The sequence below is a fragment of the Loxodonta africana genome, chromosome 2 (genome assembly GCF_030014295.1).
Source record: "Loxodonta africana isolate mLoxAfr1 chromosome 2, mLoxAfr1.hap2, whole genome shotgun sequence".
NCBI lineage: Eukaryota > Metazoa > Chordata > Mammalia > Proboscidea > Elephantidae > Loxodonta > Loxodonta africana.
Genome location: NC_087343.1, coordinates 125512541 through 125536843, shown reverse-complemented (window position 1 = coordinate 125536843; position 24303 = coordinate 125512541). Strand labels below are relative to the sequence as shown.

At 39.6% G+C, this 24303-nt stretch overlaps 1 protein-coding gene across 6 annotated transcripts in view; it reads right to left on the bottom strand.

Annotated features, from left to right (window-relative positions):
• The window catches only part of FNIP1 (folliculin interacting protein 1), a 171410-nt gene that overhangs the window by 76964 nt on the left and 70143 nt on the right, over positions 1–24303 (bottom strand). For all 6 annotated transcript variants that reach the window (XM_003404455.4, XM_064275468.1, XM_064275477.1 and 3 more), the window contains exon 2: positions 7643–7769. In XM_003404455.4, the coding sequence (XP_003404503.1) occupies positions 7643–7769 (127 nt within the window). The remainder of the gene's footprint in view (positions 1–7642; positions 7770–24303) is intronic.

Below are 24303 nucleotides of genomic sequence, written 5' to 3'. Positions count from 1 at the left end.
ACTTAGGGGCCTGATACTGTACAAATGATGATGTAATTTACCATGGCCACGAGGTGAGGTCAATAACAGCCCCAAGGACAGAGGTTCACCTGGGCACCTGATGCTGACTAAGCCTCACAAACTGTGGCCACATGGTGAGGCAGATAAAAGCCCTGAAAATTAAGGGTCAGGGAGATTCCTACTCAGTGACCATCACAAGAGAGGGTAGTGTATCCCTCTCTGTGACATGAAAGCTCTCCTTTGTGACTGCTCCCAGACCTTGCCCTATGCATCATCTTCATTTGTATTGTTTTTTGTTATATTAAAGTTGTTATCACAGGTATGGTGTTTCCCATGAGCAGTGAGACATTCCAGCGAATTACAAGACCATACCATGACTCGTCTGTCATACTGTGGCAGCTTGCGTGTTGCTGTGATGCTGGAAGCTATATCACCAGTGTTTCAAAAGCCAACAGGGTCACCCATTGCGGACACGCTTTAGTGGAGCTTCCAGACTGAGACAGACTGGGAATAAGGACGTGGCAATCTACTTCTAAAAAAGTCGGCCAGTGAAAACCTTATGAAAAGCAGCATAACATTGTTTGATATAGTGCCAGAAAATGAGCCCATCAGATTGGAAGGCACTCAAAACACGACTGGGGAACAGTTGCCTCCTCAAAGTAGAGTTGACAGTAATAACTTAGATGGGCTAAAGCATTTGGAACCTTCATTTGCTGATGTGGCAAGATTCAAAATGAGAAGAAACAGCTGCAAACATCTGTCACTAATAGTAACTTGAACCTAGGAAAATGAAATGGAACGCTTGAAGATCGATATCCTGGGCATTAGTGAACTGACATATACTGGTACTGGCCATTTTCACCAACCATATGGTCTACTGTGCCAGGAATGAAAGACTGAAAAGGAACAGCGTAGTGTACATTGTCAAAAAGAACATTTCAAGATCTATCCTGAAGTACCATGCTGTCAGTGATAAGATAATATCCATACACCTACAAGGAACATCAGTTAATAGGACTATTATTCAAATTTATGCACCAGTCACTAATGCCAAAGATGAAAAAACTGAAGATTTTTACCAATTTCTGCAGTCTGAAATTGACCAAACATGTAATCAAGATGCACTGATAATTACTGTAGACTGGAATGCAAAAGTTGGAAACAAAGAAGGACTAGTAGTTGGAAAATAAGGCCTTGGTGAAAGAGACACCAGAGATCACATGATCGAATTTTGCCAGATCAATGACCTATTCATTGAAAATACCTTTTTTCAGCCACATAAACGGTGATTATACACGTGGACCTCACCAGATGGAACACACAGTAATCAAATCAACTATATCTGTCAGAACAAGGCCAGGGGCTGACTGCAGAACAAACCATCAATTGCTCAGATGCAAGTTTGAATTGAAGCTGAGAACATTAAAACAAGTCCATGAGAGCCAAATTACAATCTTTAGCATATCCCACCTGAATTTAGAGACTATCTCAAGAATAGAGATTTGACACACTGAACACTAACGACCAAAGACCTGACGAGTTGTGGAATGACATCAAGGACATCATACATGAAAGAAGCAAAAGGTCATTAAAAAGACAGGAAAGGAAGAAAAGACCAAAATGGATTTCAGAAGAGTCTCTGAAACCTGCTCTAAAATGTAGAGTAGCTAAAGTGAACAGAAGAAATGATGAGGTAAAAGAGCTGAACAAAAGACTTCAAATAGTGGCTCGAGAAGACAAAGTACTATAATGAAATGTGCAAAGATCCGGATTTAGAAAACCAAAAGGGAAGAACATGCTTGGCATTTCTCAAGCTGAAAGAACTGAAGGAAACCTTCAAGCCTCGAGCTGCAATTCTGAAGGTTCTATGGGGGAAATATTGAATGACCAAGGAAGTATTGAAAGAAGATGGAAGGGATACACAGAGTCACTATACCAAAAATGACTGGTTGATAGTCAACCATTTCAGGAGGCAGCATATGATCAAGAACCAGCAGTACTGAAGGAAGAAGTCCAAGCTGCACTGAAGGCATTGACAAAAAACAAGCCTCCAGAAATTGAAAGAATACCAATTAAAACGTTTCAAAACAAATGGATGCAATGCTGGAAGTGCCCATTCACCTATGCCAAGAAAATTTAGAAGACAGCTAATTGGCCAACTGACTGGAAGAGATCCTTATTTGTGCCCATTCCAAAGAAAGAATATCCAACAGAATGCGGAAATAATCGAACTATATCACTAAAATCACACACAAGTAAAATTTTGCTGAAGATAATTCAAAAGCAGTTGCAGCAGTACATCAACAGAGAATTGCCAGAAATTCAAGCTCGATTCAGAAGAGGACATGGAACAAGGGATATCACTGCTGATGTCAGGTGGATCTTGGCTGAAAGCAGCAAATACCAGAAAGATACGTGTTTTATCGACTATGCAAAGGCATTTGACTGTGTGGATCATAACAAATTATGGATAACACTGCAAAGAATGAGAATTCCAGAACACTTAATTGTGCTCATGCAGAATCTGTACACAGAACAAGAGACAGTCATTCAAACAGAACAAGAGGATACTGTATGGTTTAAAATCAGGAAAAGTGTGCATCAAGGTTGTATTCTTTCACCATACTTATTCGATCTGTATGCTGAGCAAATATCTGAGAAACCAGACTATATGAAGAAAAACATGGCATCGGGATTGGAGGAAGATCAATCAGTAACATGCAGATGACATAACCTTGCTTGCTGAAAGTGAAGAGAACTTGAAACACTTATTGATGAAGATCAAAGACTACAGCCTTCAATACGGACTACATCTCAACATACAGAAAATAAAAATGCTCATACTGGACCAGTAAGCAAAATCACGATAAATGAAGAAAAGATTGAAGTTGTCAAGGACTTCATTTTACTTGAATCCACAATCAACACCCACAGAATCAGCAGTAAAGAAATTAAGCGACGTATCGCACTGGGCAAATCTGCTGCAAAAGACCTTAAACTGTTAAAAAGCAAAGATGTCATTTGGAGGACTAAGGTGCCATGGTATTTTCAATCACCTCACATGCATGCGAAAGCTGGACAATGAGTAAGAAAGATCCAAGAAGAACTGATGCCTTTGAATTACGGTGACAGTAAAAAAAATACCGAAAATATCATGGACTGCCAGAAGAACAAACAAATCTGTTTTGGAAGAAGTACAGACAGAATGTTCCTCAGAAGCAAGGATGGAAAGGATTTATCTTATGTACTTTAACATGCTATTTCTATAAGTGATCTGCTCTCGTTGTTTACTATTTACCTTCTATAACCAATAAACCAAACTCATTGCCGTCCAGTTGATTCCGACTCATGACGACCTTATAGAACAGAATAGAACCTCCCATAGGGTTTCCAAGACTGAAATCTTTACAGAAGCAGACTGCCACAGCTGTTGAGTTTGAACCCCCAATATTTTGGCTAGCAGCTGAGTGCTTAACCGCTGTGCCACCAGGTTACCTTCTATAAATAATAATAGCTTTCAGTTACCAATACTGTATAAGTATCTTGTGTGTACAGTCCAATCAGATTGATAGTAGAGTCCTCATCCTAACAATCTCATGATTGAGTGGGATTTGGAGTCAGTGAAAATGAGGACAACCCTCAACAAGATAGACTGACACTGTGGCTGCAACAATGGGCTCAAACATAGCAACCATTCTGAGGATGGTGCTGGACTGGGCAGTGCTTCGTTCTGTTGTACATAGGGTTGCTATGAGTCAGTATCAACTTGACAGCACCTAACAATGACAACGCAGGATGAAAAGGAGTGGTGGGGGCTGACTTGTTGGAAGTGGAGGGGGTCATGTAGACGTCCAGGCCTGCAGCTGGTACACTAATGGGGTGTAGGAAAACCCCAGGTTTTGGAGTCAGCTGGTCTGAAGTTGAGGGAGATATGTGGACTTCGAAGCCTGTAGCTGGTAACCGCTGACCCAGCCCCAGGTAGCTAGGGGTGAGAGAAAGAAGGGACCAGCTGATCCGAAGTGAATGGAGTCATGTGGACTTCCAAACTTGCAGGCAGTTCCCGCTGACCCAGCTCTGGGTAGCTGGGGATGAGCAAGGGAATAGCTACGTGGGCAGCTGTGATCTGAACTAAACAGAGAAGGGAAGCTGATATTTCCACAGGATGCAGCTGGCGTGTGGAGTGGGATTTGTTATTCACCACATAATCTGGCATGAGAAGTAGGTGATTTTAGTCTCCCTGGACGGGTTTACACACTCCTGCTCCAACTCTCCAACTTCATTTCTATATATTACTTCATTTCCATATATTACTATCAGTCCAGCCATCATTTTGTAGACTTTGCATTTGCTGATCCTGCTACCAAGAATACTCTTCCTCAATTTCATGTCTTCAATTCCTTCAGGTCTCAGCTTGAATTTCACTTTCTCAGTGAAATCTTCCTTAATACTCCCACATCCAAATCAGTGGAAACCAGGCTCCATCCTGTTAATAGCTCATAAGCATTCTGTATGCTTTCTTCCCAATACTTAATCACAATACGGAATCATTTATTTGCTCCATGTCTACCTCCCTGAACTGTGTGCATAAACGCACATACATATACATATGTATATACATATGTATATACAGGTTGTACCTCCAAATCCCACTCAATCATGAGATTGTTAGGATGAGGACTCTACTATCAATCTGATTGAACTGTACACACAAGACACTTATACAGTATTGGTAACTGAAAGCTATTATTATTATTATTTATAGAAGGTAACCTGGTGGCAAAGCAGTTAAGCACTGAGCTGCTAGCCAAAATGTCGGGGGTTCAAACTCAACAGCTGTGGCAGTCTGCTTCTGTAAAGATTTCAGTCTTGGAAACCCTATGGGAGGTTCTAGTCTGTTCTATAAGGTCGTTATGAGTTGGAATCAACTCGACGGCAATGAGTTTGGTTTATTCGTTATAGAAGGTAAATAGTGAACAACGAGAACAGATCACTTATAGAAAACAAACAGTAAACAACAGGAGTAGATTTTAAATGAACCAGTCCCCTCCATCCCTACGAGTACGCCACTTAGCATCATACGGGAGGAACCCACTTACGTCTAAAAGGGGACTCATCCGCCCTTCTTAAATTACCCATGTCCATTTCTGTGTCACTAGGTAGGCACGTGTCTCATGCAGGTGTCTCTCTGTCTCTCAACACTTGTGCCATCAGGCCCGGTTGGGCAGAGATAGCTGTCTCCCCCCATCTCTCTCGGCAGCTTGTCTTGGTCAGGTCTAGCCCCCTGTGCTTACTGACCTAGCTCTCAGCCAGCAGCTTCAGGACAACCCTGGGCCAGTGCCAGGGTTAGGCTGGCATCACAACAGTTCTTGAGGCAAAACTTTTATGGTGTATGCCCAAGGCTCTGTGGGCCTCCTCTCAGCCCCAACACTGCAGCTTGCTCTGCTCAGGAGTCCACATGTACAGGTTCAGATTGCTGCTGCTTCCCCTTTACGAAGGGAGCAGTAACCAGCTCTGTTGGCAACGTCCTGCCCAGTGGTCCCCAGCTCCACTCCATGAGCCAACTCTGCCCACTACCACTATCTCAGTGGCCAACTCACCCACCACCATCCTCTGCTGGTCTCATGGTTCCCTCCACTTGCACCACTGCTGCAGTTGCTCTGCCACGTAGTTCTGCTATGGTTGCAGCCATTTCTCTCTCAGTCTTCAATGTTATCAGCTCAGTGTTGCAACCCTTAATCTGTATTATGGTTCTTTTAGGAGATTCTCAGCACAGGGCCCCATGTCCAAAGGGTGCACTTCCCTCCTGGCTCTCATGGATCAAGAAGCTCGGTGTTCTACGGTTTTTATCAGTCACTGGGTGAGCCCCCAGCCAATTCTGGTAAAGGTCAGACTAAGCGGGGCTTCCACAGCCAATTCAGGTAAAGGTCAGACTGGGAGCACTCACTTCCCCAGCCAATCTGAGTAAAGGTCAACTACTGGGCAGGCGCCCCCCCACCAGCCAATATGTGTAAAGGCAGGTTGTAAACCGACCAGTCCTTGCAAGCCACTTATGCAGAAAAACAAAAAGACCAATCCTTTGCAAGCTGCTTATGCATACAGCAAACTGACCAAACCCCTGCAAGTTGCTTATGTAGATAGCAAATCAACCAATTTCTTGCAATCCACTTACGTGGATAAAAAACCAACCAATCCTTTAGCAGAATGAGGTCCAACTGATAATTCTGGGAGAATTACAAACCCAGGGCCAGAGAGGCCACATAAAATAAAAAACCCACTGCACTACACTCTCCTAATATATTGTAGGCACCAAGAAGCCAGAGACTGCTAAAACTTGAAGTGCCTAGTACTTTGTAGATACTCAGTTATTTGGGCAAATGGTAAATTAAGAGCATTTTTGCAATGTTTTCTTCTCATCAGACTGAATAAAGTGTCCAGAGAATGGATAAAACCGAAAAAACCCAACCCATTTCCATCAAGTCGATTTTGACTCATAGTGACCCTATAGGACAGAGCAGAGCTGCCTGATAGGGTCTCCATGGCTATAATCTTCATGGAAGCAGTCTGCCACATCTTTCTCCTTCAGAGCGGCTAGTGGGTTCGAACTGCCAACCTTTCGGTTAGCAGACAGGCACTTTAACCACTGCACCACCAGGGCTCCTTAGAGAATAGATAAGGAATATAAGCAAAGCACAACCTTCAGAAAATTGAGAAACATGTTAGTAATGGGAGGGACATCGTAAAAACTGGCAATCAAATAACAAAAATCCACTGAGTACCTGTATATATACTAGTTGCTGAGTATGCAGTAGTAAATAAGAAAACAGATTATGGATAGTGTATTCAAATTCTCAAATACAAACTCTCGATTCTCAAAAAAAGTTTGTTTTAATAAACAGCTTTATGGATTTTAAAAAAAAAAAGCTTTCCCAAAAGTACCTTGTTTTCAGTTGTTTACAAAAATGTCAGTGAAAGCTGCAGTTAGGATGCGTGGAGGAGAGGGGAGAAATACAATTCCAGGCTTCCATTTCCAGATTACAGGTCCAGGAGGCACAGTCTTGATGCCTCGAAGCATAATGGCAATAGCAACAACAAAGATGACCACAATCATGGTGATGGCTAGGTTTTCTTGGCTGATCATGTGAATGTCCACCTACTACTGCTAAGCTGGTCACACAGTATTTCAAAACAGGGCTTCAAAAGTTAGCAGAAGAGATGCTATTGCTCCCAGTGTACACTAGGGGAAAAAATGATAAACTAAGGGCTACAGACTTAATTTGCATTGCACCTTCAGACAAATAATTTCACCTCTCTAGGTCTCACTTCCTACAACTCTTTAAGATGAGAGGTTTGGACCAGATTCTCCATAAGGATCCCTGTAGCTCTAGTCATAGCTCAGAAAAAAATCAGATAAGGAAATACATGCCAAAATTAAATGCTCTCTGCTACTGGAATGATGACAAATAATGGAAATTTTCATATCTTTTAAATCTCTTAAAACCAGGGCTCTGAATTTTAAAGCAACAGGGTAAAGATGTTCTGTATTCCCAAAATTAAAATACCATAATTGAAATTTTACTCTTTCATTCTTGAATTATTAAAATATTCCACATTAAATTTCAACTAAACCAATAATGCAGCTCACCGATACTGTTATGTCCTCGGTTTTTCTCTTAGCACTGGAGTCAAACAAGACATTTCTCCCTCGCCTTTCACAGTCTTGATACACAATCAGTCGAATTTGGCTGGGGTCAAACTCTGGCAAAGGCCAACTTGAAAGAAAAATAAAAATCCATTATAGTTACTGTAATAAATATTCTACATAAATTCTTAAAAATAAAACCTATATAATGAAATCCAATGCTGTATTACTGATTAAAAAAATACATGTCAGATGTTTAAATAATCGCTGTTTAGCTTCCAGGCTGAAAAGTTAACACAGCTGTGATATATGAGATTAAAAAGTAAAAACAAAGTTGTGAAAGTATCATTTAGTGTATATAAAATATAATCATCTTATATCAATTAAAAATAGCAAACTTAATAAAAATACATAAGCACACTTAACATATACTCATTTCATCGCACGGACCCAGATGACATAAGGTTAACTCATATTTTTAAATAGCTTTGTTAATGTTTCTTCAATGCAGAAACGTGAAAACAGAAACTTTTCAGATTAAATAACAGCAGCTATGTACTTATAAAATGTAACAAGAAAGTAATAAATAACTAAGTGTTAATTAGGACTCTCATCTACTGCCTATAGAAGTATAAGCTGGCACACCTTTTTATAAAACAGATTTTTATTTATTAATACATATATAAATTGAAAAAAAAAAATCTAGTAAAATTGAACTTGACTCAGAAATTCCACTCCAGAAAAGTTTACCATAAGAATGTTCACAGACTGGAGAAACTCTGAGAATATGGTCTCCGGACAATCTTATAGCTCAGTAATGAAGTCAGTCCTGAGGTTCACCCTTCAGCCAAAGATTACACAGGCCCATAAAACAAAACAAGACTAAATGGGCACACTAGCCCAGAGACAAGGATGAGAAAGGCAGAAAGGGGACAGGAAAGCTGGTAATGGGAACCCAAGGTGGAGAAGGGGAGAGTGTTGACATGTTGTGGGGTTGACAACCAATGTCACAAAACAATATGTGTATTAATTGTTTAATGAGAAACTAGTTTGCTCTATAAACCTTCATCTAAAGTACAATTAAAAAAAAAAATCTTCACAGCAGCACTGTTCAAAATAGCTAAAAACTCAAAACAATTCAAATGTTCATCAACATTAGGATGGGTAAGTATACTATGGTATATTCATACTATGAAATACTACATGACAAGGACAATGAATAAGCTACAGTCACAGGCAAAGGCATGAGACCGTGAGCAAAAGAAGTCAGACACACACACACACACACACAAGTAACTACTGTATTTTTCCATTTTCTATAAAGGTTTAAAACAGGCCAGGTTTTGTCCAGGGATGCATACTTACTCTTTAAAATTATGAAGGAACAACTCAACAATAAAAAGACAAAGAGAGGGGCGGAGCCAAGATGGCGGACTAGGCAGACGCTACCTCGGATCCCTCTTACAACAAAGACACGGAAAAACAAGTGAATCGATCACATACATAACAATCTATGAACCCTGAACAACAAACACAGATTTAGAGACGGAGAACGAACTAATACGAGGAAGCAGCGATTGTTTCCAGAGCCTGGAGCCAGCGTACCAGTCAGGTACGGCACAAGCACAGAGAGCTGCTCCACCCCCCTGAACTAACCCCGGGAGGGAGACCAGCCGGTTCCGCGGGCGGCATGGGACGCAGCCGGTAGGAGAAGTCCCCGGGAGGCAGTGACTGGTCTTGGAGCAGAAAGAGCAGCGTCCGAGCCGGGGAACCGTCCCGCAGGGATTTGGACTGGACGCAGCGGATTTTCTGGAAAAACTAGTTTCCCAGTGATGACTCGGAGACAGCAGTCCATATCAAACCACTTAAAGAAGCAGACCATGACAGCTTCTCCAACCCCCAAAACAATCAAAATCTTTCCCAAATGAAGATACAATCTTGGAATTATCAGATACAGAATATAAAAAACTAATTTACAGAATACTTAATGATATCACAAATGAAATTAGGATAACTGCAGACAAAGCCAAGGAACACACTGATAAAACTGTTGAAGAACTCAAAAAGATTATTCAAGAACATACTGGAAAAATTAATAAGTTGCAAGAATCCATAGAGAGACAACATGTAGAAATCCAAAAGATTCACAATAAAATAACAGAATTAGACAACGCACTAGGAAGTCAGAGGAGCAGACTCGAGCAATTAGAATGCAGACTGGGACATCTGGAGGACCAGGGAATCAACACCAACATAGCTGAAAAAAAATCTGATAAAAGAATTAAAAAAAATGAAGAAACCCTAAGAATTATGTGGGACTCTATCAAGAAGGATAACCTGCGGGTGATTGGAGTCCCAGAACAGGGAGGGGGGACAGAAAACACAGAGAAAATAGTTGAAGAACTCCTGACACAAAACTTCCCTGACATCATGAAAGACGAAAGGATATCTATCCAAGATGCTCATCGAACCCCATTTAAGATTGATACAAAAAGAAAAACACCAAGACATATTATCATCAAACTCACCAAAACCAAAGATAAACAGAAAATTTTAAAAGCAGCCAGGGAGAAAAGAAAGGTTTCCTTCAAGGGAGAATCAATAAGAATATGTTCTGACTACTCAGCAGAAACCATGCAGGCAAGAAGGGAATGGGACGACATATACAGAACACTGAAGGAGAAAAACTGCCAGCCAAGGATCATATATCCAGCAAAACTCTCTCTGAAATATGAAGGCGAAATTAAGATATTTACAGACAAACACAAGTTTAGAGAATTTGCAAAAACCAAACCAAAGCTACAAGAAATACTAAAGGATATGGTTTGGTCACAGAACCAATAATATCAGATATCGGCACAACACAAGGTCACAAAACAGAACGTCCTGATATCAACTCAAATAGGGAAATCACAAAAACAAACAAATTAAGATTAATTAAAAAAAAATACACATAAGAGGGAATCATGGAAGTCATTAGGTAAAAGATCACAATAATCAAAAAGAGGGACTAAATACAGGAGGCATTGAACTGCCATATGGAGAGTGATACAAGGCGATATAGAACAATACAAGTTAGGTTTTTACTTAGAAAAATAGGGGTAAATAATAAGGTAACCACAAAAAGGTATAACAACTCTATAACTCAAGATAAAAGCCAAGAAAAACGTTAACGACTCAACTAACATAAAGTCAAGCACTATGAAAATGAGGATCTCACAATTTACTAAGAAAAACGTCTCAGCACAAAAAAGTATGTGGAAAAATGAAATTGTCAACAACACACATAAAAAGGCATCAAAATGACAGCACTAAAAACTTATTTATCTATAATTACGCTGAATGTAAATGGACTAAATGCACCAATAAAGAGACAGAGAGTCACAGACTGGATAAAGAAACACGATCCATCTATATGCTGCCTACAAGAGACACACCTTAGACTTAGAGACACAAACAAACTAAAACTCAAAGGATGGAAAAAAGTATATCAAGCAAACAATAAGCAAAAAAGAAGAGGAGTAGCAATATTAATTTCTGACAAAATAGACTTTAGACTTAAATCCACGACAAAGGATAAAGAAGGACACTATATAATCATAAAAGGGACAATTGATCAGGAAGATATAACCATATTAAATATTTATGCACCCAATGACAGGGCTGCAAGATACATAAATCAAATTTTAACACAATTGAAAAGCGAGATAGATACCTCCACAATTATAGTAGGAGACTTCAACACACCACTTTCGGAGAAGGACAGGACATCCAGTAAGAAGCTCAACAGAGACATGGAAGATCTAATTACAACAATCAACCAACTTGACCTCATTGACTTATACAGAACTCTCCACCCAACTGCTGCAAAATATACTTTTTTTTCTAGTGCACATGGAACATTCTCTAGAATAGACTACATATTAGGTCATAAAACAAACCTTTGCAGAGTCCAAAACATCGAAATATTACAAAGCATCTTCTCAGACCACAAGGCAATAAAACTAGAGATCAATAACAGAAAAACTAGGGAAAAGAAATCAAATACTTGGTAAATGAACAATACCCTCCTGAAAAAAGACTGGGTTATAGAAGACATCAAGGAGGGAATAAGGAAATTTATAGAAAGCAACGAGAATGAAAATACTTCCTATCAAAACCTCTGGGACACAGCAAAAGCAGTGCTCAGAGGCCAATTTATATCAATAAATGCACACATACAAAAAGAAGAAAGAGCCAAAATCAGAGAACTGTCCCGACAACTTGAACAAATAGAAAGTGAGCAACAAAAGAATCCATCAGGCACCAGAAGAAAACAAATAATAAAAATTAGAGCTGAACTAAATGAATTAGAGAACAGAAAAACAATTGAAAGAATTAACAAAGCCAAAAGCTGGTTCTTTGAAAAAATTAACAAAATTGATAAACCATTGGCTAGACTGACTAAAGAAATACAGGAAAGGAAACAAATAACCCGAATAAGAAATGAGAAGGACCACATCACAACAGACCCAACTGAAATTAAAAGAATCATTTCAGATTATTATGAAAAATTGTACTCTAACAAATTTGAAAACCTAGAAGAAATGGATGAATTCCTGGAAAAACACTACCTACCTAAACTAACACATTCAGAAGTAGAACAACTAAATAGACCCATAACAAAAAAAGAGATTGAAACGGTAATCAAAAAACTCCCAACAAAAAAAAGCCCTGGCCCGGACGGCTTCACTGCAGAGTTCTAACAAACTTTCAGAGAAGAGTTAACACCACTACTACTAAAGGTATTCCAAAGCATAGAAAATGACGGAATACTACCCAACTCATTCTATGAAGCCACCATCTCCCTGATACCAAAACCAGGTAAAGACATTACAAAAAAAGAAAATTATAGACCTATATCCCTCATGAACATTGATGCAAAAATCCTCAACAAAATTCTAGCCAATAGAATCCAACAACACATCAAAAAAATAATTCACCCTGATCAAGTGGGATTTATACCAGGTATGCAAGGCTGGTTTAATATCAGAAAAACCATTAATGTAATCCATCACGTAAATAAAACAAAAGACAAAAACCACATGATCTTATCAATTGATGCAGAAAAGGCATTTGACAAAGTCCAACACCCATTCATGATAAAAACTCTTACCAAAATAGGAATTGAAGGAAAATTCCTCAACATAATAAAGGGCATCTATGCAAAGCCAACAGCCAATATCACTCTAAATGGAGAGAACCTGAAAGCATTTCCCTTGAGAACGGGAACCAGACAAGGATGCCCTTTATCACCACTCTTATTCAACATCATGTTGGAAGTCTTAGCCAGGGCAATTAGGCTAGACAAAGAAATAAAAGGTATCCGGATTGGCAAGGAAGAAGTAAAGTTATCACTATTTGCAGATGACATGATTATATACACAGAAAACCCTAAGGAATCCTCAAGAAAACTACTGAAACTAATAGAAGAGTTTGGCAGAGTCTCAGGTTATAAAATAAACATACAAAAATCACTTGGATTCCTCTACATCAACAAAAAGAACACCGAAGAGGAAATAACCAAATCAATACCATTCACAGTAGCCCCCAAGAAGATAAGATACTTAGGAATAAATCTTACCAAGGATGTAAAAGACCTATACAAAGAAAACTACAAAGCTCTACTACAAGAAATTCAAAAGGACATACTTAAGTGGAAAAACATACCTTGCTCATGGATAGGAAGACTTAACATAGTAAAAATGTCTATTCTACCAAAAGCCATCTATACATTTAACGCACTTCCGATCCAAATTCCAATGTCATATTTTAAGGGGACAGAGAAACAAATCACCAATATCATATGGAAGGGAAAGAAGCCCCGGATAAGCAAAGCACTACTGAAAAAGAAGAAGAAAGTGGGAGGCCTCACCTTACCTGACTTCAGAACCTATTATACAGCCACAGTAGTCAAAACAGCCTGGTATTGGTACAACAACAGACACATAGACCAATGGAACAGAATTGAGAACCCAGACATAGATCCATCCACGTATGAGCAGCTGATATTTGACAAAGGACCAGTGTCAATTAACGGGGGAAAAGATAGCCTTTTTAACAAATGGTGCTGGCATAACTGGATATCCATTTGCAAAAAAATGAAACAGGACCCATACCTCACACCATGCACAAAAACTAACTTCAAGTGGATCAAAGACCTAAACATAAAGACTAAAACGATAAAGATCATGGAAGAAAAAATTGGGACAACCCTAGGAGCCCTAATACAAGGTATCAACAGAATACAAAACATTACCAAAAATGATGAAGAGAAACCCGATAACTGGGAGCTCCTAAAAATCAAACACCTATGCTCATCTAAAGACTTCTCCAAAAGAGTAAAAAGACCACCTACAGACTGGGAAAGAATTTTCAGCTATGACATCTCCGACCAGCGCCTGATCTCTAAAATCTACATGATTCTGTCAAAACTCAACCACAAAAAGACAAACAACCCAATCAAGAAGTGGGCAAAGGATATGAACACACATTTCACTAAGGAAGATATTCAGGCAGCCAACAGATACATGAGAAAATGCTCACGATCATTAGCCATTAGAGAAATGCAAATTAAAACTACGATGAGATTCCATCTCACACCAGCAAGGCTGGCATTAATCCAAAAAACACAAAATAATAAATGTTGGAGAGGCTGCAGAGAGATTGGAACTCTCATACACTGCTGGTGGGAATGTAAAATGGTACAACCACTTTGGAAATCTATCTGGCGTTATCTTAAACAGTTAGAAATAGAACTACCATACAACCCAGAAATCCCACTCCTAGGAATATACCCTAGAGATACAAGAGCCTTCATACAAACAGATATATGCACACCCATGTTTATTGCAGCTCTGTTTACAATAGCAAAAAGTTGGAAGCAACCAAGGTGTCCGTCAACGGATGAATGGGTAAATAAATTGTGGTATATTCACACAATGGAATACTACGCATCGATAAAGAACAGTGACGAATCTGTGAAACATTTCATAACATGGAGGAACCTGGAAGGCATTATGCTGAGCGAAATTAGTCAGAGGCAAAAGGACAAATATTGTATAAGACCACTATTATAAGATCTTGAGAAACAGTAAACCTGAGAAGAACACATACTTTTGTGGTTACGAGGCGGGGAGAGAGGGAGGGTGGGAGAGGGTTTTTTATTGATTAATCAGTAGATAAGAACTGCTTTAGGTGAAGGGAAAGACAACACTCAATACATGGAAGGTCAGCTCAATTGGACTGGACCAAAAGCAAAGAAGTTTCTGGGATAAAATGAACGCTTCAAAGGTCAGTGGAGCAAGGGCGGGGGTCTGGGGAACATGGTTTGCGGGGACTTCTAAGTCAATTGGCAAAATAATTCTATTATGAAATCATTCTGCATCCCACTTTGAAATGTGGCGTCTGGGGTCTTAAATGCTAACAAGCGGCCATCTAAGATGCAGCAATTGGTCTCAACCCACCTGGAGCAAAGGAAAATGAAGAACACCAAGGCCACACGACAACTAAGAGCCCAAGAGACAGAAAGGGCCACGTGAACCAGAGACCTACATCATCCTGAGACCAGAAGAACTAGTTGGTGCCCGGCCACAATCGATGACTGCCCTGACAGGGAGCACAGCAGAGGACCCCTGAGGGAGCAGGAGATCAGTGGGATACAGACCCCAAATTCTCATAAAAAGACCAAACTTAATGGTCTGACTGAGACTGGGGGAATCCCGGCGGCCATGCTCCCCAGACCTTCAGTTGACACAGGACAGGAACCATCCCCGAAGACAACTCCTCAGAAATGAAAGGGACTGGTCAGCGGGTGGGAGAGAGATGCTGATGAAGAGTGAGCTAATTATATCGGGTGGACACTTGAGATTGTGTTGGCAACTCTTGTCTGGAGGGGGGATGGGAGGATAGAGAGAGAGGGAAGCCGGCAAAATTGTCAAGAAAGGAGAGACTGAAAGGGCTGACTCAAGAGGGGGAGAGCAAGTGGGAGTAGGGAGTGAGATGTATGTAAACTTATATGTGACAGACTGATTGGATTTGTAAACGTTCACTTGAAGCTTAATAAAAGTTATTAAAAAAAAAAAAGACAAAGAATCCAACCAAAAAAAATCGGCAAAGTACTTCAACAGATTATTTCTCCAAAGACATACAAATGGCCAATAAAAAAACAAAACAAAACCCGTTGTCACTGAGTCAGTTCTGACTCATGGCGATCCATGTGTTAGAGTATAACTGCTCCACTGGGTTTTCTTGGCTATAATCTTTATGGGAGCAGATCACCAGGGCTTTCTTCTGTGTGGCACTGGTGGGTGGGTTCAAACAAAATATGCTGTGTCCATGCACTGGAATATTATTTTGCCATCAAGAGAAATAAAGTACTGATCCATGCTATCATATGGATGAACCCTAAAAACATTATGCTAAGTGAAATAAGACAGACACAAAAGGACAAACATTGTACAATCCCACTTACATGAAATATTTACAACAGGCAAATACATAGAGACAGAAGTTTCAATAGTTACCAGAGCCTGGGGAGAGACAAAAATGGAGAATTACAAAAAGCTTTTGGAAACAGATAGCAGTGATGGTTGTACAACATGGTGAATGCAACTAATGTCTCTGTCTCTGAACTGCACACTTTAAAATGCTTAAGATGATAATTTTTGTTATATATATTTTACCATGATAAAAAAAAAAGGAGGTGATGGCCTCAAAAGTTTGGTGAGTGGTGACCTCTAGGAACAAGGCAAGAATGGGCTGTGAGCAGGAAGAGACATATGTGGGTGGACTGGAACACTGCTATTTTTATTAATTGGGTAGTGTTTGCATGAATATTCACTTTACAGTACATATAAATCAAATAAATACTTTGTCTTATATACTTTCCTATATGCATTATATTTCACAATTTAAAAAGATTGATGAGGGAGGTAAAGAGAAGGAACAGAGAGAAAACACTACATGGTGGAGTTACTGGAGAATTAAACACACATAACTGCAAGGTAGTTGCTAAGAAATGGGAAAACTGCCTTTCCATGAGCTGTATGTCATCAGTTACATCAGGTTTACACATCAATTTCTCACAAACCATTCAGGCACAGCTCTTAATCGGGCTCCTTCATTCCCTTAAGAGAAGTGTAACCTTAACTCTATATGTAAAACTACCCATAATTGGCAACAGAAAGTATCTTCATTCCAAATTCCTGACAGAAAATACAACTTTAATTTTCTTCTGTCTAACCCTTAGCAAAAGTCTGGGTGTTAGAAATTGATAAAAGAAATATCCAGATATTCAAGACAGACCAAAGATTTACCCTAAGAGCACACTGATTTGTATCCTACTGAACTGCTTTCACTAAACTGTGAAAAGATGAAAATCAGGAAAAGTCTCATAGAAACCAACAAAGAAGAGCTTTAGAGAGGAAGGAATGGTGTTAGATACCATGGAAGTCACTAAAAAGTATCCACTGGTATTAGAAACAAAGAAGTCACCACTGACCATGGTAAGGGCAGTTTTAAGGAATAAAGAGTACAGGGGTTGGATTGTAGTGGATTGAAGAGTAAAAAAGAGCTGAGAATAAGGAGTTTAAGAGAACTCTCAAGGAAATAGGGAAATTAAACCATGAAAAGACAGCTTTTGGTTATTAAGAAAGGATACATCTGAACATGCTTATATACTGATAACAAAGAATTTGAAGTGGAGGGGGAGATAGTGACTGATAAAGCAAGACTTCTGAAGAAGTGGAGAGGAGTAAGATACAGAACACAGGTGAAAACGATTAGCCTCAAACAGAAGGAAAAATAGCTCTTGCACTGGGAAGGAAGGAAAGGACGCAAAGACGGACATGAGTGCAGACAGATCCGTAGGTGTGAAGGTAGGATGTTAAGGGAACTCATGCCTAAGAGCTCTATTTGTAAAGTAGGAGATGGGAAATAAGGAAAGGTGATAATATGTGCAGAGTGTAGAGTTAAAAGGAGAACAGCAGTTGTGAGAAATTAAAAAAGATGTTGACTAGGAAACATACAATTTCTGGGCAATGCTGGAAATCTAGTGAAGTTTAAGGATATGAATCTGTACTGGCAACAGTCCACACAGTTACATGATTTTCTCCAGTAGGCGCTCTGAGCCAAGGTAGGGATTCTGACAGGGAGCTGTGATGAAAAGACAAGGGAGCAGAAGACTGAGAAGAATACAGCTGAAATGATGGACAGCAGGATCCAAACTAGTCGGGATAAGGAGTGAAGAGAGGAGGCTAGCAGATTAAAAGTAAATGGAAGAGGTAGAATACAAAACATTACCAAAAATGACGAAGAGAAACCAGATAACTGGGAGTTCCTAAAAATCAAACACCTATGCTCATCTGAAGACTTCACCAAAAGAGTAAAAAGACGACCTACAGATTGGGAAAGAATTTTCAGCTATGACATCTCCGACCAGCACCTGATCTCTAAAATCTATATGATTCTGTTAAAACTCAACCACAAAAAGACAAACAACCCAATCAAAAAGTGGGCAAAGGATATGAACATGCACTTCACTAAAGAAGATATTCAGGAAGCTAACAGATACATGAGAAAATGCTCTCGATCATTAGCCATTAGAGAAATGCAAATTAAAACTACGATGAGATTTCCATCTCACTCCAACAAGGCTGGCATTAATCCAAAAAACACAAAATAATAAATGTTGGAGAGGCTGCGGAGAGATTGGAACTCTTATACACTGCTGGTGGGAATGTAAAATGGTACAACCACTTTGGAAATCTATCTGGCGTTTTCTTAAAAAGTTAGAAATAGAACTACCATACAACCCAGAAATCCTACTCCTCGGAATATACACTAGAGAAATAAGAGCCTTTACACGAACAGATATGCACACACCCATGTTTATTGCAGCACTGTTTACAATTGCAAAAAGCTGGAAGCAACCAAGGTGTCCATCAACGGATGAATAGATAAATTGTGGTATATTCACACAACGGAATACTACACATCGATAAAGAACAGTGACAAATCTGTGAAACGTTTCGTAACATGGAGGAACCTGGAAGGCATTATGCTGAGTGAAATTAGTCAGAGGCAAAAGGACAAATATTGTATAAGACCACTATTATAAGATCTTGAGAAGTAGTATAAACTGAGAAGAACACATACTTTTGTGGTTACGGGCGGGGGAGGGAGGGAGGGTGGGAGAGGGTTATTTACTGATTAGTTAGTAGATAAGAACTACTTTAGGTGAAGGGAAGGACAATACTCAATACACAGAAGGTCAGCTCAACTGGACTGGACCAAAAGCAAAGAAGTTTCCAGGATAAACTGAATGCTTTTCAAAGGTCACTGGAGCAAGGGTAGGGGTTTGGGGACTATGGCTTAAGGGGACTTCTAAGTCAATTGGCAAAATAATTCTATTATGAAAACATTCTGCATCCTACTTTGAAATGTGGCGTTTGGGATCTTAAATGCTAACAAGTGGCCATCTAAGATGCATCAATTGGTCTCAACCCACCTGGATCAAAGGAGAATGAAGAACACCAAGGTCACATGATAACTATGAGCCCAAGAGACAGAAAGGGCCACATGAACCAGAGACTTACATCATCCTGAGACCAGAAGAACTAGATGGTGCCCAGCCACAACAGATGACTGCCCTGACAGGGAGCACAACAGAGAAGCCCTGAGGGAGCAGGAGAACAGTGGGCTGCAGACCCCAAATTCTCATAAAAAGACCAGACTTAATGGTCTGACTGAGACTAGAGGAATCCCAGCAGTCATGGTCCCCAAACCTTCTGCTGGCCCAGGACAGGAACCATTCCTGAAGACAACTCATCAGACACAGAAGGGACTGGACAATGCGTTAGAGACAGAGGCTGACCAAGAGTGAGCTACTTGTATCAGGTGGACACTTGAGACTGTGTTGGCATCTCCTGTCTGGAGGGGAGATGGGAGGGTAGAGAGGGTTAGAAACTGGCAAAATCATCATGAAAGGAGAGAATGGAAGGAGGGAGCAGGCTGACTCATTAGGGGGAGAGTTAGTGGGAGTATGGAGTAAGGTGTATATAAGCTTATATGTGACAGACTGACTTGATTTGTAAACTTTCACTTAAAGCACAATAAAAATTATTAAAAAAAAAAAAGTAAATGGAAGAGGTATGGTCAAAGTGCTGCAATGATGAGAAAAGGTCTAATGTGAATGAGAGGAGAGAGAAGGAATAGGAGGCTACAATCATACAATACAATACCAAAGTTTAAGATATTAGAGGTAGAACAGTTTGTTCTTTCATTCGTTCAGTAGAGATGTGTGTCTACTATATGCCAAGAATTGGTAAGGGAAAAACAAGAACGGACCTGCTCTGGATGTAAGAGTGGTAGCTTAGTAAAGAAACACATGAACAAAACAATTTCAGATAAGTGGCAGGTGAAATAAAGAAACCAAAACAGAGAAACTAATAAACTATGATGGAAGGTGGTAGTGAGGGGATGTTTGGTGAGTGGGGTGGTATGTTCAATTAAAAACAGAGCACCTAACGTGGACAACGTTTTCTGGAGAAGGTAAAAAGTTGGGCTTCACTGGATATGAGGTCTTCCGGAAGACCTTGAATGAGCAGTGACATCCATCATGTTAATCCAAACCCCTATAGGCTCCAAGACACCGAAAGAATATAATTCAAATTCCTCTGCTTAATACAAAGCTCTTCACTTTCTGGCTCTGATTTGCCTTTCCAGGTTCACCTCATGTTACCCATGGTATCATTACACTGATCTTCTCAAAGGTGCCAGGACCCAACAGACTACTTCACAGGTTCTATGACTTTGTGCAGCTATTTCTTCCACCTGAAATAGCCTCAACCTCCCTAGTAAAAGCCTATTCATTCTTAAAGATGTAGTTCAAATGTCACCTTCTCTGGAGAGTCTACTAATTAGTAGGCAGAGTTAGTTGCTGACTTCTGGAATTACATTCACCTTATATCATAATGCAAGTGGTATTTTCCATGCTGTACTGTAATTTATCTGCTTGCATGCCTGTATCTTCCATTAGACAGAAAATTCCCTGAGGGTGAAGCTTATTCATCTTTGCAAATCTGTCTTGGAAGAGGGTACTGCCAGAATGCTCCTTAGAGGCAAGGATGGCGAGACCACATCTCACATACTTTGGACATGTTATCAGGAGGGATCAGTCCCTGGAGATGGACATCATGCTTGGTAGAAGGTCAGCAAAAAAGAGGAAGACCCTCAACGAGATGGGCTGACACAGTGGCTGCAACAATGGGCACAAGCGTAACAACGATTGTGAGGATGGTGCAGGATCGGGCAGTGTTTCATTCTGTTGTACACAGGGTCCCGATGAGTCGGAATCGACTCGACGGCCCCTAACAGCACCACCATAAAGCAGTAAGAAGAAGGTAAGCAATCTAATTTAAAAGTAGGCAAAAAACGTAAGCATTTCACCAAAGGAGATATATGAATGGACAATCACCCAAAAAACCAAACCCACTACCGTCGAGTTGATTCCAACTCATAGCAACCCTATAGGACTGAGTAGAAATGCCCCATAGAGTTTCCAAGGAGCACCTGGTGGATTTGAACTGCTAACCTCTTGGTTAGCACCCATAGCACTTAACCACTATGCCACCAGGGTTTCCACGAATGGACAATAAGCACATGGAAAAGACACTTAACAGCATTAATTATCAGAGAAATGCAAATTAAAACCCTTCTACAACAGCTACAATTAAAAAGACTAACACCACCAATTGTTGTTAAGAATATGAAGCACCTAAATTTCATACATTGTTGGTAAAAGTATAAACAGGCACAATAATTCTGGAAAATTGTTTGGCATCTATGATCCAGCAATCACTGTCATAGGTATTCAGCAAACGAAAATATATCTTCATAAAGTCTTGTACAGAAATGTTCATTGAAGATTTATTCATTATAGAAAAAAAAAGGGAACATTTCAAATACCCATTAATGGGAGAATGGATAAAATAAATTCCTACAATGAAATACTACTCAGAAATAAAAAAAGAATGAACTACTGATCACAACAACATATATGAACTGAAAAACAATGCTGAGAGAAAGAATATAGATACAAAAGAGTATACAGTAATAACTCCATTTAGAGGTAGCTCTAGAACAGGTAAAACTAATTTATGGTGATAGTTATCAAAACAGTGATGGGCCAGGGGGAGAGCTCAGGAAACTGGATTAGAAAGGTGTACAAGGGAACTTTCTGGGGTGATCAAAATTTTCTGTATCTTTATTGAAGTTGTGGTTAAATCGGTATACACATTTGTCAAAATTAATCAAATTACACATTTAAAATCTGTGCATTTTATTTTATGTAAATTGTACCTCAATGAAAAACGAGAGGGTTGTGGAAAAAAATAACATTGTATATAACCAAACCATCTATTTACATTACAGAAATCTCATTAGAACAGACATATTAATAAGTCAGTCACAAAAGGACAAATATTATATGATCCCACTTATATGAAATATCTAGAACAGACAGGTGTATAGAGGTTAAAGTTTATTAGGGTTACCAGGAGAGAGCAAAAGGGAGGGAAAGGAAGGCACAATGCTTAGGGGACACTGAGCTTCTGTTAACAGTGATGGGAAAATGCAGGAACAGTTCATTGTGATGGTTGAACAACATGATAAACATATTTAATGTCATTGAACTATACATGTGAAGACTGTTGAATGGCAGCTGTTTTATTACCTATATATTTACCACAATTAAAAAAAACCGATATATTAAACATTTGCCACGCTCATAGCACAATGCCAAGTGCTAGAAATATTTCTTTCATCCCATTTTTTATGTATGTATTCATTCACTGACTTAAAAAGCATTCATTAAGTACGAAAAGAAAAAGATGACTGTATTACATAAGGACTCACAGTCTAAAAAGGAAGACGTGTACTATGACTGAGGCAAAATAATAAGCTAGTCAAGAGGTCTGACTAGGGAGGTCAGGTAAGGCCTCACTGAGGAGCAATAATAAATTATTCCCAATAAATAATAATATCTAATACCTTTACAGCATCTATTTTGTGCCAGCTACTGTTTGAAGTGCTAACTTGCTAATTCATTTAACCTTTACAATATTAATTCACTTGATCTTCCCAACAACTCTATGTGGTAGGTACTACAATTATGCCTAATTTACAGCTAAGAAAACTAAAGCACGTACAGATTAAGCAACCTTCCCAAAATAACACAGCTAATAAATTAGAGATTAAAACCCAAGCAGTGTGTCTCTGGAGTCTATGATCTTAACCATTATTTTTAATTGCCTCTTCAGTAGAAGTGATACTTAAAGCTTATCAGGTTCAAGTGTGGGAGAAGGGCACTCTCTTCTCTGAAAAAAGAAAACAGTATGTGCTTTGATCCTTAATGACTCTAGCTCAGGAGTGTGCAGTGAGGCAAAAGGTGCAGCTACAAAGGCGGGCTGGTGCCAGATCAACACTCAGAACTATTTCACACAAACACATAAGGACTTCATCCTCAGGCAGCGGGTAAACAAGGGTGGTAAACAATGACTGACAAGATCACTTGTGCATTTGAGAAAACCACACTGACAGAAACATGGAGAACTGACTAGGGAGGGATGAGCTTAGAGGTAAGAATACCGTTACATAAATCAAAAAATATTTCTGAGAACAGAGAAAACGGGACACAGCTACAAGTTATTTATGAGACAAAAGAGATAGGAACTGGGATAAGAAGTGAGAGGAGGCATTTCAAGATGGCAGACTAGCAGGTTTCCCATTTGATGAGTGGTGTCACTACTAACCAAGGTAGAGAATACAGGGGGTAATGCAAGTTTGGGATAAGGGTGTTAACAGATTTGAGTTCAAGGGGCTTCTAAGACAGCCACAGAAAGATGTCCAATAGGTTGATTAAAAAAACCGCTCCACAGTTCAAAAGACAGGCTGGCACTAGAGCACTAGACATACGAGCTACTGACATAGTTGATAGTGAAACCACTCAGGAAGAACATATGACCACAAGAGGAAAGAAAATGAAGAGCCAGTAAAGTAATGTAGGACACGCCAGTATTTTAAGGACAGACAGAAGCGAAGCATAGAAGCCAGGAAGATCAGTAAAGACAGACCATCAGGGAGAAAAGAGAAAATTTAGGGTAAAATACTGTCATAAGAGCCAAGGAAGGACTGAGTTCCATGAAGAAAGGAATAGAACACAGTGTCAAATGCTGCAGAAAATGTCAAAATGTATACAGTCTAAAAGTATCCATGGGATTTAACAATTTGGTGGTATTTGCTACTCTTGCTAGGACAGTTTCAGTGGGAAAAGGAGGGGAGGGGACTAGTCAGACAGCAACGAACTAAAGAGAAAAGAGCTAAGGAAGTCAGGTTATAAATGCATGCTATCCTGAGAAGTTTCCCTGTGAAGGGTGAAAAGATAGGAATAGCGTGACCTTATGAGTGATCATCTAAACTGCAAGAGTTTTAAAAGTAAAAACAGGCCCTAAGTAGACATATATTTCCAAACTGAGAGGATGGAATCGGAGAAAGAGTCTATACGTAACCTTAGAGAAGAAGTGCTGGATTAAGATCCCAGAGATGTTGGGAATTACCAGGAACGT